The 17263-nt window shown below is 44.3% G+C and overlaps 1 protein-coding gene across 5 annotated transcripts in view; it reads left to right on the top strand.

Moving 5' to 3' along the window:
- Window positions 1-17263, top strand: part of LOC144503876 (receptor tyrosine-protein kinase erbB-4-like) — a 1146325-nt gene that overhangs the window by 724727 nt on the left and 404335 nt on the right. For all 5 annotated transcript variants that reach the window (XM_078228891.1, XM_078228890.1, XM_078228889.1 and 2 more), the window contains exons 8-9: window positions 5339-5452; window positions 10468-10594. In XM_078228891.1, coding sequence (XP_078085017.1) covers window positions 5339-5452; window positions 10468-10594 — 241 coding nt within the window. The remainder of the gene's footprint in view (window positions 1-5338; window positions 5453-10467; window positions 10595-17263) is intronic.

The raw sequence follows: 17263 nt of genomic DNA, 5'->3' as shown, positions 1-17263 counted from the left end.
AACATAAAATGTACAGCACAGAAACAGGCCATTCAACCCAACAGATCTATGTTGGTGTTTATACTGATTATAAGCTTCCGTTCACCCTACATATCTAATCCGACTAAAATAATATTCCATTCCCTTCAATCCTTTGTGTTTATCTAGTCCCCTTTAAATGCTACTCACCTCAACCACTCAGTCCACATTCCAACCACTCTCTATGTGCAGAACTTTCTCCCACATTCCATCTTGGATTCATTAGTGTCTACCTTCTATTTCAGAGTCATTATGGCACAGAAGGAGGCCATTGACCCATCGAGTCTGTGGCTCTAGTTTTTGACTTGTCCCGCAAATGGCTTAAATAAGGGAAATTCAGAATATTTACAATTTAAAGCAGTGAAAGTAAATTTGAATTAGATCCCAAAGGAGACAAATTCACACAAACATGTCGATTTATTTGTCAGGCTACAGTAATAGGCATATTGACTTAAGGGGTGTTAGAATAAAGTTTGATATTAGTCCAGGAGTCAGAATATTAGAGAGATGTGTGTTGATGAATCACAGAGTCTTTACTCAACTATTTCTTTCCTACAGAGGTTGATATTACCATTGGTTGATGGGCAGGGCAAGCCAGTAAGATCACGAGAGAACCACTAAATGAAGTTCTCGCCCAAAGTGGGGAGGGGGGGAGGGGGGGGGGGGGGACGACCGCGGGACCACTGTGCACTCCGCAACAGCGATTTTGATGGTGGGGGGAACTGCTACCAGGCGGGGGAGGGGGTGGCGATCTGCCGAGATGGGGGGTGGGTAGCAATCGCCGTGGAGTCCCGCGGTAGCGGTGCGGGGGGCAGTATTTGGCCACGGAGGCCTGCTATAACTAATGGAGACAGTGACAGGTTTCCATGCTCTCAAAACACAGAAACTTGCACATGTGCAATTGTGCCCTCTGCAGCTATCAGTCGGCTTTTGAGCAATTTAGCCCCACCCACTCCTCCTGCTGGTGGATTTCTAGTTTTGCTTAATTTTTTTGACTAAATCAGGTATGATTGGATTTTTAAGTCACCCAAAGGAACAGTACGAATTTCTCCTATTTTCATGCCCGTTTTGGCACTTAGAATTTATTTGGTTTAGTCTTTATCTTCATCAGAGTGTCAATTGTTGGGCTCAATAATATGGCTTTATTTTCCAGACCTCAATATATGCCGATGCTTGGTGAATAATTGCAGTTAGAATCTTCTGATTCAGCTCTCTTGATCTAACTCTCACTTTCTGTTTCTCTGTGTCTCTTTTTCCTTCTGGATCTTTCTTCGCTTGCTTGTCTCATTCCATTCCTCTGTTGCTTCGTCTCTTTCTCTTTCTGTCTTTCTCTCTATCTCTATATCCTCTTTCATTTCTGTCTCCATCTATCTCACTATAATTCTCTCCATTTGTCTCTCCTTCTGAATTTCAAATTTATCTTTCTCTCTGATCAATGTCTGTCTCTGATTCATTCGCTCGTCATTTCGCTCCCCTCTCTCGAAAGATGAATTTTATGTTTGGCCAATGGTATAACATAATTTTCAAATGGAAAATCCATTGGAATATTTAGTTGCCAGATGTACGAGTGTGTTTGCATTGTGTGTGTATAGACGTGAGTGTCTGTCTTTCTGTTTGTGTATGTCTAAATAATGTATGCATATGCATGTGTGTATCTGCATATGCATTTTCTGTGCTGGTATATATGTGTACATATGTGTGTCTGTGTGTATATGTGCCTGTGTGTGTGCCTGTACATGTTTGTGGCTCTGTATTTGTGTTTGTGTGTGTCTGTGTGTGTGAGTCAGTATATGTGTGAGTGTTTGTGTGTCTGTATGTGTGCATGTGTATCGGTTGTGTCTGTATTTTGAGTGTGTGTGCATGTTTCTGCATTTATTTGTGTAATGTGCGTGTATGTGTCTGTATACAACAAAAACGGAAAACGCTGGAAAATCTCAGCAGGTCTGACAGCATCTGTGGGGAGAGAATAGAGTTAATGTTTCGAGTCTCAATGACCCCCTCATCAGAGCCCTGAGATTTTCCAGCATTTTCTGTTTTTGTTTCATATTCCAGCATCCGCAGTATTTTGCTTTTATCTTTGTGCCTGTATATACTTGTGTTTCTGTGTGTCGGGGGTCAGTATAGCTCAGTTGGCTGGACAGCTGGTTAATGATGCCAAAAGTGCGGGTTCAATTCCCATACTGGCTGAGATTATTCATGAAGGACCTGCCTCTCAACCTAGCGCCTTCTCTGGTTAAATCACGATGAGTCAATGCCTATGGTTATTTGGGACAATGGTGACTTTTCCTTACCTTTATATGTATTGGTGTGTGATGTATATGAGTGTATTTGTCTGTCTGTATTGGACAGTGTCTGTGCATTTGTGCATAATGTGGAGATGCCGGCGTTGGACTGGGGTAAACACAGTAAGAAGTCTCACAACACCAGGTTAAAGTCCAACAGGTTTATTTGGTAGCACAAGCCACTCGCTTTCGGAGCGCTGCTCCTTCATCAGGTAAGTGGGATTTCAGTTCACAAACAGGGCATATAAAGACACAAACTCAATTTACAAAAGACACAAACTCAATTTACAATTTTGTAAATTGAGTTTGTGTCTTTATATGCCCTGTTTGTGAACTGAAATCCCACTCACCTGATGAAGGAGCAGCGCTCCGAAAGCTAGTGGCTTGTGCTCCCAAATAAACCTGTTGTACATTTGTGCATATGCATGTCCCTGTGTGCGCCTGTCATGATGTGGAGATGCCTGCTGTTGTGAGACTTCTTTCTGTATTTAAGTGTTTGTGTTTATTTGCATTTGTTTGTGTGTGCACCCATGTCTGTGTTTGTGTGTGGGTCTGTGTAATATATATGTCTGCATGGGTGTATATGGGGGTTTGTGTAGCGTATATATATCCGTGTTGTGTGTGTGTATGTGTATAATGTATATGTGCGCAGGTCTGTGTACGTCAGTGAGTCTGCTGTTTTACAAATGGAGTCTTTCATTTGAAACGTCCCATATAAGGCATGCAAAGCCTCACCAGAGATCGGCACAGCTTATTGTCTTCTTGAGGATCTAGTTTTATTATCTGTCAGGGACATTATCAATTTGTTATCAATCTTTACATTATCCCACTGATAAAAACATTGATCCTTGACTAAATCCATCAAGGAAAACAAATTGCAAGATCACATGCCAGTTGCTGCGTGGTCACAGTGCACTTGTTCTAGTTATGGATTTTCTCTCAGTCATCATTTAAATTTTTTTTCCCAATTTGTACCTCTTGCTGAAGGTTCTGCCTCTCAGTGCTGGATTCCATGAGGGAGGCTGATTGTCCATTTTTGCATTTGTCTAAACAGTGGCAGACTTTCTGACTGTATGGCACGTGAGCCTGTCCTCACCTGTCAGGGACATGAAACCCAGTTGAAGCTTGACACAGAGGGCAATTTAAGGGTATTTCTTGAAACCGCCCTCCAGTCCCCATCATCCCCATCCCATTCCACCATCCCCTTCTCACCCACAGATTGAGATCAGTTAACTGAGCATTGAGCAGAATCACTGAGACTCTCAGCATTGTCATACCTTCCCATTACCAACAGAACCAGCATTTATTGCCCATCCCGAGTTACCCAAAGGCAGTTGAGAGTCAACCACATGTAGGCCAGACCAGGTAAGAACAGCAGATTCCTTTCCCGAAAGGACATGAGTGAACCAGATGGGTTTTTCCGACAATCAACAATGGTTTCATGGTCATCAGTAGATTCTTAATTCCAGATATCTTTTATTGAAATAAAATTCCACCATCCGCCGTGGCAGGATTTGAACCCAGGTCCTGAGAACGTTAGCTGAGTTTCTGGATTAATAGTCGAGCGATAATACCAATAGGCCATCATCTCCCCTATTCGATAGGGTAGATGCCAGGAGGATGTTTCCAGTTGGGGGATAAATTAGAACCAGGAGATACAGTTTAAGAATCAGAGGTCGACTGTTTAAATGGAGATAAAGAGAATTTATTTTTCTCAAAGTACATCATTAGTATCTGGAATACCCTTTCCCAGAAAGCAGTGGAGGCAGGACCATTGAATTTATTCAGGGCAGAGTTAGACAGGTTTTTGATAGATAAGGGAGTCAAAAGTTATGGGGGGAAGAAGGAAACTGGAGTTTGGACACAACCAGAATAGGTCTGACTGAATGGAGGAGCAGGCCAGAATGAAGTATGCCATTCAGCCCCAAATCCTAAGTCTTATGCTCTACACCTCACTCCGAAAAACAGATTCCCTCTACTTCCCCCCACCCCTTGATCTGCAAACTTGTGATTCTACATTGGCTGTGAAGGTGTACAATCTAGAGGTTGAATTGTGCTATGTGATAATAATAAAGTACACCATACAAATTGGATAAGATCTTTGTTAAAGCCACAAATTGCTGGAAAATCAGACAGCATTCAGGGGTAGAGAGGAAAACAGGGTCAATATTTCAGGTGAGCGAACTGGAAGATTTGGCTTTTGCCTTAGTGAAATTAGTGGACAAAAGAGTCCATCCAGCTGTGTGAGCAGATTCATTACTAACACATACCACAATTTTCCAGCATCAATAACTATAATTCCTACATCCAGCAAACTGGGAAAATGTGACTTGCTCCACAGGAAAACTGTGAATATAAAATGATGCCACTCCCCTAACACTGCTCAAGTGGGACACAGGTTGCAATAAATTCTCTGGTTCATGTTCTCTTCACATGTAGGTGGTCACTGGGAGAGCAGGACCAGGGAATTTACCTCCAGCCCTGCCATTTACTGCCTTTATAAGCAAACCAACCAAGTTCAGGAAACAATCCTATTAGTTATGAAAATCGGTGCCAAGAACTTGGTAAGAAATTGAGCTCAAAATGCAGTCTGGATGTAAAGCTATGGTAAATGTGGTACCAGATGTTTCTGCTTACACTGGTAAATAGGCGCTGCTGGTCTTTATATAATGTTGATGGAGGTGGTTACCAAAGACCCGGCTTGCCTGTACTGGAAGAAAAGCTGATTTATAAACCGCTCAGACGGTAAGGGTGGGAGATATTCAGCAGACAAAGTAACAGTCAGAAATGGAATTCTGCAATATGTACTAGTTTAATAGTGAATAATATAAAGATAGAGCAAGTCTCCGATGTAATGGCCGGATGATAGATAACATTGGGTGAACTCCGTTAAACTTTCAATCAGGCTGGCTTTAGCGGGAGGTGGAGTTTCAGTGGTATCATGAAGGGCAGCAAAGAACTTTCTTAGTCAGAAAAATAAAATCGTAAGAATGTCGAAGCATGTTAACCAACGAGAAACTTTCACTCCTCCTTTGCAGATAACTTTGTGGTGGATCACAGTTCTTGCGTACGAGCATGCCCGAGCAACAAGATGGAAGTGGAGGAAAATGGAATCAAAGTGTGCAAACCCTGCACGGATATTTGTCCCAAAGGTAATCCTCGTTTTTGTAATGTTGAAACCTCCGTCTCTTAGCAGGCCAAAACCAAGACTGATCCTGCCTCATTTTAGAAGACTGTGGAGTATCTGAGAAAACAATGATTAATCCACTCATCCCTTTAAAACCACTTCCTCCACAAAGTACTGACTCCTTGCTGTTTGTGTATAGTTCGGCAAATCCCAGTGTCTCTCCAGCACAAGAACATTCCTTTGGCTTGTGAATCTAATCATGGAGCCTTCACCATTGGTGACCGGACAGTCAAACCCAGTCTTAGCCACAAGTGTTTTCTCAGAAGGAGTCACTAAATGTCAGGTTGAATTTTAGTTCCAAAGTCCAGATCCTGAAGCCAGACTGATTTCTGGGTCAGGAACCGGTTTCCTCCCACAGTCCAGAGATGTATAGGTTAGATGGATTGGCCCTGCTAAATTGCCCCCAAGCATTCAGAGATGTGTAGATTAGCCAGGGTGAATGCACGGGGTTACAGGGATGGACGGGAGTGGGCATGGGGGCGAGTGGGCCTGGGTAAGATACTCTTTCGGGGGATCAGTGCAGACACAATGGGCCGATCGGCTTCCTTCTGCACCGTAGGGATTCTATAGATTCCATGGATAAGGACCATGGAGGAGATTTTCATGGAGGCAGCCAGTTAAGAGGCTGAGTCCAAAAGCCCTGCCAGTTATGGGTGATGATGATGGGTGGGCAACACAGGCAGGAGGACCCAATGGGAGTTCCTAAGGTTCAATGTGTCTTACAGTCTCAGTGGGAGAGATAGTTGCTGTCGCTGTAAATGGGCAACCATGAGGATGCCTCAAGATGAAGGTGCCTCCCAAAAATGTATAAATTCCTACAAATTAAACTGTGACCATCGCTGCCAGCCTATCATTGTAGAGGGGACGCACCTCACAAATAGCCACTGGGAATGGCTGTGACTCTCCCAGCCTGACAGCTTTTGGAACATGTGTCTCTGAAAAATCCAGATGGTGTGAAGAATGCCCTCATTTAGTGCTTAGTTGGCCACCTACCAGTGGTGAGCAGGTACCTATCAACCCCTCCCTCTACTCCCCACTCCAGACCCTGCCACCCTGAAAATAGGCTGGAGGAGGGACATTTCAGCAGACCAGAATGCCAGCTGGTAGTGAGTAATTTTCATTATGATAATCTCTAAACCCCGACTCTGCCATCGGACAAACATTCAGTCCCATGAGTTAGAAGGCCTTGATTAGCATGAAGGTGCTGAGGCTACGGGTGACCTTACGGCCAATGTGTTGGGGGATGAGAGCAAGAGGAGTAGCTTCTGACCATCCCTTCTTAAAGATCTGCTCATCAATTGCAAGTCAACTCACCACATGTTAAAAATAATTGTCCCAACTGGAAGCTAAAGTCAGGTGCAGAGAGGCACAGAAAAAGAAAAGGCCGGAACAATGGGCAAGGTGACCTACTGGTCGGATGGGTAAAATTGCCCAGAGTGTAGCTCAGCCGTACCAGCCTCAAGTTGTTGGTTGAACTCCCAGCTGGAGCAGCAGTAGGAGCTGTGCTATTGTCCTTTGTGCTTCAGGGCTATGGAGGGGTATTTTGCCAGGATACCTGTAAACTAGCGAGCTCTCTGAGGCAATTGGAGATCAAGTGAGGGTGGGATTGACTAGTCATAGTTGAGGCTTGCAAATGAAGAACAGAGGATTGTCTGTCCAATGAAATTCCTGCATGAATCAGTGCCTTTCGAGAGAGAAGAGAGAAGACTGGAAAAGTGAAAGGAACATAAAACAGACAGCAGACAAAACTAATAATCTGCAATGGATTAAAATCAGTGGGTTTGGCACAAACTTTCTTTAATCATCATACTTACTTATTTCCTGTCAGACCTCTCAAATTCACCATGGGCTGAAAAGGTAAACCAATGTTTTCTCATGTGGATGTGAACGATTCCCTAACACTTTATAAACAGGAGCAAACGGAGTTGTCCCCAGTGTCTTGATCAATAATTATCTGTTAATCAACATCACCAAAAATAGATTGTCTGGTCGTTATCACATTGGGGCGGCACGGTAGCACAAGGGGCGGCACGGTAGCACAGTGGTTAGCACTGCTGCTTCACAGCTCCAGGGACCTGGGTTCGATTCCTGGCTTGGGTCGCTGTCTGTGTGGAGTTTGCACATTCTCCTCGTGTCTGCGTGGGTTTCCTCCGGGTGCTCCGGTTTCCTCCCACAGTCCAAAGATGTGCGGGTTAGGTTGATTGGCCATGCTAAAATTGCCCCTTAGTGTCCTGGGATGCGTGGATTAGTGGGTAAAATATGTAGGGATATGGGGGTAGGGCCTGGGTGGGATTGTGGTCGGTGCAGACTCGATGGGCCAAATGGCCTCTTTCTGTACTGTAGGGTTTCTATGATTTCTATGATTTCTATGCTCTTGTTGGGGTCTTTCTACATGTAAATTGGCTGCCATGTCTTCTGCATTGCATCAGTTGACTACTCTTCAAAAGTATTTAATTCGCTGCATATCACTTTGCAACATCCTGAGGCTCTGAAAGACACCATATAAATGCAAGCCCTTTGTTCTTTAACATTTCTGATCCTTGTGCCCTGATGCCGTGGCTCCCACCTGGAGCATTATATCTAAAAATAATTCCTGAAATGTCAGCATGAGTGCGTATCACTCAACAATTCCTGACTAAAAACCAGACTCAAAAGAGAATTTTAAATTTACATCACTCATTTTGGTTTTAAGTGAATGTTAATCCTTTAAGCATTTTTGTGTAGAAAGTTAATTTGCATGATTCAGCCTAGTTAACCTCTGCCACTTGCCCCACCCCATCACCCACCCCGTTTCTCCTCCATGGTGTCTGCTTCCCACCAATAAGTAACCACACACTACCACTAGAATTGGTACAAATTGCAGCATGAACATCAATATGATGGCAAAAACACTAATTACTCTGCCGTGCCACGATGAGATTGTGCAGAAAACCTGCGGCCTACCAGATCTGACCATTCCCCTGCAATACCTGGCCACACAAATTCCAGCCTCTGCATGATGTAGCTGGAACAGAAACTGTACCCTCTCTTCGCAGTGCTGGTGTTTTACAGTTCACTCGGGGAATCTGAGTTGCTGTGGCGACCTGAACTTTTACATGCACATTGTAGTCTGGAGCTCTGGATAAGAATAGTGAAGGCCCCAATTTTCATTCCGTCACATGGCTGACCGGGGATCTGTCCCACTCTTACCACCTGCCATTGGCTCGTGTTGAAAGGGTCTGCGGGTTGGTACTCAATCTGTTCAGCCGTTTTATGAATGTACCTTGGCCGCCAAGTCCTGGGGTGGAATTCGAACCCAGAGTTTCTGACTCAGAGACAGAGACACCATTGCACGGTGGCACAGTGGTTAGCACTGCTGCCTCACAGCACCAGGGACCCAGGTTTGATCCTGGCTTGGGTCACTGTCTGTGTGAAGTTCGCACTGTGTTTGCGTGGGTTTCCTCCGGGTGCTCCAGTTTCCTCCCACAGTCCAAAAGACATGCTGGTTAGGTGTATTGGCCATGCTAAATTCTCCCTCAGTATACCCGAACAGGCGCTGGAATGTGGCAACTAGGGGATTTTCACAGTAACTTCATTGCAGTGTTAATGTAAGCCTACTTGTGACACTAATAAATCAATAATCAAATAAAATATACAAAAATACAAATTAGGAGCAAGGATCAGCCATGAAGACCCAAGTACCTTCCTTAAAGCACTATAGATTGTGGTTTTATCCAATATGCATTGAAAGAAAGAACTTGAATATCTAGGATGCCTTTCATGACCTCAAGGTATCCTGTTCAATGAAGTTCATTTGAATTGTAGTCACTGTGGTAATAGCAGCCAGTGTGTGCACAACAAGATCCCACACACAACAATGTCATAATCATCAGATAATCTGTTTTTAGTGATGTTGATTGAACAATAAATACTGGCCAGGACACCAAGGAAAACTCCCCTGCTTTTCCTCCAGTAAACTCTGATGGGACTGGACAGGCTAGATGCGGGAAGAATATTCCCAAAGTCCAGAACTTGGGGTCACAGTCTAAGAATTAGGGGTAAGCCATTCAGGACTGAGCTGAGGAAGAACTTCTTCACTCAGAGTTGTGAACCTGTGGAATTCTCTACCACAGAAAGCTGTTGGGGCCACTTCATTAGATATGTTCAAGAGACAGCTGGGTGTGGCCCTTGTGGCTAAAGGCATCAAGGGGTATGGAAAGAAAGTGGGAGTGGGATACAGAAAGTGCAGGATCAGCCATGATCATATTGAATGGTGATACAGGCTCGAAGGGCTGAATGGCCTACTCCTGCATCTATTTTCTAAGTTTCTTTGTTTTTAGGTAATGCTGGAATATCTTTTGCATCCACCTGAAAACGCAGGGGGTGTTGAGGGAGGGGACAATCCTCGAACATTTAATCAGTTTCCCTCAGTGCTACACTGGAGTGGCAGTCTGATATGTGTCCAAGTCTCTGAAATGGCACTTGAATCCATGACCTTGTGACTCAGGGATAAGAGTGCTCACATTGAGCTATGGATACTGGGCAGGATTTTATAGCCTCGCTCGTCTCAAAATCATAAAATCCAGCCCAAGGTCAACGGACTTTCCCATGCTTCGTCCCTCGGCCGCTCTGAATCCTGTGGCGGGCGGGCCAGTAAAATTCCGGCCATTGTGTCAATGGAAATGGAACAGAGAATGAAGCACTTGCACCATGACTATAATGTGTTGGCACAAGTGAGTGGTGAAGGCTGTGCCACTTTCCTGGTTACCTCACTGTAAATCCCTGGTACATGTCCTCCATTGGAAATTCTGAGTTCCACCTGGTGGCATGCATTATTGCCACAGTGAGAGCCCAACATGCTTCAATTTTTGATGCATTCACGACTGACTGATTGTCCCAGGCAGCAGTCGAGATTCCATGTGTTTGGAATATGAAGCTTTCTTGTACATTATCCAGTCAGTGCCACTTCAGCAGTTCCCCCTCCTTGTTCTCTCTTCACAGCTTGTGATGGCATCGGAACTGGAAGCTTGCAGATGGCAAAAACTGTTGACTCGAGCAACATTGACAAGTTTATGAACTGCACCAAAATTAATGGAAACCTCATCTTTCTCATCACTGGCATTGAGGGGTATGTATTACAACAAATGGCTTTGTTAACTCAGATACCCGGTACTGGCTTCATTTTGCAGGATCTTCAGTGCAAGAGTTGCACAACGCGAGAAAAGCCAAATGAGTTGCTGCAAGCGCTTCAACGCTACAAAATGTCAGATTGATATTGGGAGAGAAATTCACCTTCAGTGGGAATGTAAAACAGGCAAGGTTGAAGTTGACCTCTGGCCTGTAGTTTACTGCTGTCTGGCTTCCTCCTTCCTTGAACCAAGCTGTTCTGTTAGCTATTTTCCAATCAATGGACCCTTCCAGAATCTAAGGAATTTTGGAAAATTATAATCAATGCATCCGTGATCTCTGCAGCCACTTCTTTTAAGGATGCAGGCCATCCAGTTCTGGGGACGTGTTAGCCTTCAGGTCTAATAGTTTTTCCAAGACCTCTTCACAAGAGATGATAATTGTTTTAAGTTCCTCCCTCTCTTCACCTCTTGATCTTCATGTATCTATGGGAAGTTTTTAAATCTTTTATAATGCAGTCAGACAGAAACAACCTGTTCAATGCCTCTGCCATTTCTTTGTTTCCATCATCAATTTCCCAAATTCACTCTCGAGAAAACCAACACTCGCTTTATTTACTCTTTTCTTATATAAATACTTGTCGAAACTCTTACTATCTGATTTTATATTACTCGCAAACTTTCTCTCATCTGCTTTCTTTTCCCTCTTTATTATTTTCTTTCTTTGCTGGTTCTTAAAATTGGACAAATCGTCGCATCTACCATTCATCTTTACAAATTTGTGTCGTGTTTCTTTCAGTTTGATACAAACATTTTTTATTTAGCCATGGATGATGCACCCTTCACAAAGAGCCTTTCTTTCTCACTGGGGTAAATCTTTGCTGAGAGTTATTAAGTATCTCCTTAGAAGTCTGCCATTGGACCTCTGCTGTCCCACCCTTTAACCTAATTTCCTAACTAATTTTCGCTAGGTCTGCTTTCATAACCTTATTAAACCTTTATTAATATTTAAAACTACAAGTCTTGGGCTCACACATCGCCTCTTCAAACTGAACATGAAATTATATCATGTTATGATCGCTTTCACCTAGAGGCTCCTTTACTATGAGGTTATTCATCAATCATGTCTAAGAATAGGTCCAGAATAACCTGCTCTCTGATTGCCTCGAAAACATACTGCTCTAAGAAATTGCCCCGAATGACTTTATACACTCCTGATCCATGCTATCTTTGTCAATCTGATTCACCCAATCTACGTGTAGATTAAAGTCAGCCATGATCACTGTGGTGCCTCTTTTACATGCCCCATTTATTTATTCCTGTGTATCTTGTCTTACTATGTAACTACTTAACTACTGTTACGTGGCCTATAACTTACTCATACAAGTGACATCTTATCTATACTATTTCTTATCTCTGCCCAAACTGATTCTACATCTTGCTCTTTCCAGTTAAGGTCATCTCTCACAACTGTATTAATGACATCCCTAATTAACAAAGCTACCCACCAAATTGTCCTGGCTTCCTACTTTTTCAAAATGTCAAATACCCTTCAATTTTCAGGTTCCAGCCTTGGTTACCCTGCAACCAGTTCTGTGATGGCTATTAGCTCATAGATATTTATTTCTATCTGTGCCAGTAATTCATCAGTTTTTTTGTGAATGCTGCACACATTCAGGTACAAAACCCTTAACTTTGCCTTTTTGCCATTTTTGCACTCTCTGCTGAGATCTTCTTACATTTGTACTCTCTGTCCCTTCCTGCAACACTCTGGCTCTTATTATCCAAATCGCTACTTTGCTTTATTATCTCATTGTTTTATCTTGATTTGCAGCATCTTCTCTTGCATGATCCCTTCCTCTCACCATTTTGTTTAAAACTGTCTCTACTGCCTCAGTTATCTGACTCACCAGAACACTGATCCCAGGAGGGTTCAGATGAACATCATCCCACCGGATACAGCTCTCATTTTCCCCCGTACTGGAGCCAGTGTCCCATGAATCAAAACCAATTTTTCTCGCACTGCTCTGTGAGCCATGCATTCATCTCTCTAATTTACCCTACACCCATTTGCTCGTGGCTCAGGTAATCATCCAGATATTATTACCTTTCAGGTTCTGCTTTTTAATTTGGCCCCTATTTGCTCATAATCTCAAAGCAGAGCCTCTTGCCGAGTCTTATCTATGTAATTGGTACCAATGTGGACCAAGGCAACTGACTGACTATTTGTGGCATCCATATGCAAAAAGAAATTGATACAAACCCATTCACTGCATTTAAATTCCTCAAGTAATTAATCACTTATGAAAACAATCGTATATTTTCATAGCCCCACATCAAAGACTTTATAACATAGAACATAGAACATAGAACAGTCCAGCACAGTACAGGCCCTTCGGCCCACGATGTTGTGCCGAACCTTTTCCAAAACCAAGATCAAGCTATCCTACTCCCTATCATTCTAGTGTGCTCCATGTGCCTATCCAATAACCGCTTGAAAGTTCCTAAAGTGTCCGACTCCACTATCACAGCAGGCAGTCCATTCCACACCCCAACCACTCCCTGAGTAAAGAACCTACCTCGTACATCCCTCCTATACCTTCCACCACGAACCTTATAGTTATGCCCCCTAGTAACAGCTACATCCACCTGAGGAAATAGTCTCTGAACGTCTACTCCATCTATCCCCCTCATCATCTTATAAACCTCCATTAAGTCGCCTCTCAACCTCCTCCGCTCTAAAGAGAAAAACCCTAGCTCCCTCAACCTTTCCTCATAAGACCTACCCTCCAAACCAGGCACCATCCTGGTAAATCTCCTTTGCACTCTTTCCAGTGCTTCCACATCCTTCTTATAGTGAGGTGACCAGAACTGCACACAATATTCCAAATGTGGTCGCACCAAGGTCCTGTACAGTTGCAGCATAATCCCACAGCTCTTAAACTCCAACCCCCTGTTAATAAACGCTAACACACTATAGGCCTTCTTCACGGCTCTATCCACTTGAGTGGCAACCTTCAGCGATCTGTGGATATGAACCCCAAGATCTCTCTGTTCCTCCACATTCCTCAGAACCCTACCTTTGACCCTGTAATCCGCATTCAAATTTGTCCTCCCAAAATGAATCACCTCGCACTTATCAGGGTGAAACTCCATCTGCCATTTTTCGGCCCAGCTCTGCATCCTATCAATGTCCCTTTGCAGCCTACAACAGGCCTCCACCTCATCCACTACTCCACCAATCTTGGTGTCATCTGCAAATTTACTGATCCACCCTTCAGCCCCCTCCTCCAAGTCATTTATAAAAATCACAAATAGCAGAAGACCCAGCACTGATCCTTGTGGTACACCGCTGTTAACTGGTCTCCAGTCTGAAAGTTTTCCATCCGCCACCACCCTCTGTCTTCTATGAGATAGCCAGTTACTTATCCAATTGGCCAAATTTCCCTCTATCCCACAGCTCCTTACTTTCTTCATGAGCCAACCATGGGGGACCTTATCAAACACCTTACTAAAATCCATGTATATGACATCAACTGCTCTACCTTCATGAACACACTTAGTTACCTCCTCAAAAGATTCAATCAAATTTGTGAGGCAAGACTTACCCGTCACGAAGCCGTGTTGACTATCCCGGATTAAGCTGCATCTTTCTAAATGGTCGTAAATCCTATCCCTCAGGACCTTTTCCATTAACTTACTGACCACCGAAGTAAGACTAACCGGCCTATAATTACCAGGATCATTCCTATTTCCTTTCTTGAACAGAGGAACAACATTCGCCACTCTCCAGTCCTCTGGCACTATCCCCGTGTAAGAAGTTGAACAACACCAGGTTAAAGTCCAACAGGTTTATTTGGTAGCAAAAGCCACACAAATGCTATCCCCGTGGACAGTGAGGACCCAAAGATCAAAGCCAAAGTCTCTGCAATCTCATCCCTGGCCTCCCAAAGAATCCTAGGATATATCTCATCTGGCCCAGGGGACTTATCGACCTTCAGGTTTTTCAAAATTGCTAATACATCTAATACATAACCACTTGGAGCTGTCAATAAAACTGTGAACTTGTAGGGCCCCCACTGTAATAATCATAGTTGTGGAATTAGTCATGTAGCACTAATCCTATGAAGAAAATCCTCAGGATTTTGTCAACAAACAGAAGTAGTGGAACAGGAGGATGTTTTTTTAAAAAAACTTAAAGAGCTTGGGGATTTAAATGGCTTGACAGCTTGATAGTTCCAATTGGTTTATCTACATTTTATGCACATTCATGTCTAACTTTAACGATCCCAAAGGGCACCGAGATCTATCCAAAAGCATCCCTTACCTCTCAAAAATGGTATCCTACTTCTCAAAATAATTCCAGCAGTTTTAGAGCTTCTGCTCAAATGTCCAAAACCCACTTATCATGTTTTGCACACCACACTCATGAAATTTGCATCTGTTTGAAGGCAGCTGCCTCCGTGAAGCACGGATGTGGGATCCCATAAGGGATTTTCACAGTAACTTCTTTGCACTGTTAATGTAAGCCTACTTGTGACATGAATAAATAATTTTTTAAACTTCATGTTCGCCTCCTGGTAGAAATAATGTGTGATGTGGAGATGCCGGCGTTGGACTGGGGTAAACACAGTAAGAAGTTTAACAACACCAGGTTAAAGTCCAACAGGTTTATTTGGTAGCAAAAGCCACACAAGCTTTCGAGGCTCTAAGCCCCTTCTTCAGGTGAGTGGGAATTCTGTTCACAAACAGAATTTATAAAGACACAGACTCAATTTACATGAATAATGGTTGGAATGCGAATACTTACAACTAATCCAGTCTTTAAGAAACAAAACAATGGGAGTGGAGAGAGCATCAAGACAGGCTAAAAAGATGTGTATTGTCTCCAGACAAGACAGCCAGTGAAACTCTGCAGGTCCACGCAACTGTGGGAGTTACAAATATTGTGACATGAACCCAATATCCCGGTTGAGGCCGTCCGCGTGTGCGCGAAACTTGGCTATCAGTTTCTGCTCAGCGACTCTGCGCTGTCGTGTGTCGCGAAGGCCGCCTTGGAGAACGCTTACCCGAATATCAGAGGCCGAATGCCCGTGACCGCTGAAGTGCTCCCCAACAGGAAGAGAACAGTCTTGCCTGGTGATTGTCGAGCGGTGTTCATTCATCCGTTGTCGCAGCGTCTGCATAGTTTCCCCAATGTACCATGCCTCGGGACATCCTTTCTTGCAGCGTATCAGGTAGACAACGTTGGCCGAGTTGCAAGAGTATGTACCGTGTACCTGGTGGATGGTGTTCTCACGTGAGATGATGGCATCTGTGTCGATGATCCGGCACGTCTTGCAGAGGTTGCTGTGGCAGGGTTGTGTGGTGTCTTGGTCACTGTTCTCCTGAAGGCTGGGTAGTTTGCTGCGGACAATGGTCTGTTTGAGGTTGTGCAGTTGTTTGAAGGCAAGAAGTGGGGGTGTGGGGATGGCCTTGGCGAGATGTTCGTCTTCATCAATGACATGTTGAAGGCTCCGGAGGAGATGCCTTGGCTTCTCCGCTCCGGGGAAGTACTGGACGACGAAGGGTACTCTGTCCACTGTGTCCCGTGTTTGTCTTCTGAGGAGGTCGGTGCGGTTTTTCGCTGTGGCGCGTTGGAACTGTTGATCAATGAGTCTAGCGCCATATCCTGTTCTTATGAGGGCATCTTTCAGCGTCTGGAGGTGTCTGTTGCGATCCTCCTCATCCGAGCAGATCCTGTGTATACGGAGGGCTTGTCCGTAGGGAATGGCTTCTTTAATGTGTTTAGGGTGGAAGCTGGAGTAGTGGAGCATCGTGAGGTTATCCGTGGGCTTGCGGTACAGTGAGGTGCTGAGGTGACCGTCCTTAATGGAGATGCGCGTGTCCAAGAATGCAACCGATTCCGGAGAGTAGTCTATGGTGAGCCTGATGGTGGGATGGAACTTGTTGATGTCATCATAGAGTTGTTTCAGTGATTGTTCACCATAAGTCCAAAGGAAGAAAATGTCATCGATGTATCTAGTGTATAGCATCGGTTGAAGGTCCCGTGCTGTGAAGAAGTCTTGTTCGAACCTGTGCATGAAGATGTTGGCATATTGAGGTGCAAATTTGGTCCCCATGGCTGTTCCGTGTGTCTGGATGAAGAACTGGTTGTTGAAGGTGAAGATATTGTGGTCCAGGATGAAGCGGATGAGATGTAAAATTGCATCTGGAAACTGGCAGTTGTTGGTGCTGAGCACTGAGGCCGTTGCAGCAATGCCATCGTCATGGGGGATGCTGGTGTAGAGTGCCGAGACATCCATTGTGACGAGGAGCGCTCCTGGTTCAACTGCTCCATGTGTGCCGAGTTTCTGTAGGAAGTCCGTCGTGTCGCGACAAAAGCTGGGGGTTCTTTGTACAATGGGTTTCAGGATGCCCTCGACATAGCCGGAGAGGTTCTCGCACAGGGTCCCATTGCCCGATACGATGGGACGGCCGGGTGTGTTTGCCTTGTGTATCTTCGGGAGGCAGTAGAGATCTCCAACGCGGGGAGTATGTGGGATGAGAGCACGGAGGGTGTTCTGAAGGTCCGGATCAAAGGTCTTGATCAGAGTGTTGAGTTGACCGGTGTGTTCTTTGGTCGGATCTGCAGGTAACTGTCTGTAGTGTTCCTCGTTGTTGAGTTGTCG

The sequence above is a fragment of the Mustelus asterias genome, chromosome 14 (genome assembly GCF_964213995.1).
Source record: "Mustelus asterias chromosome 14, sMusAst1.hap1.1, whole genome shotgun sequence".
Taxonomy (NCBI): domain Eukaryota; kingdom Metazoa; phylum Chordata; class Chondrichthyes; order Carcharhiniformes; family Triakidae; genus Mustelus; species Mustelus asterias.
The sequence above is the reverse complement of the archived record's forward strand: the minus strand, read 5'-3'. Positions and strand labels throughout refer to the sequence as shown.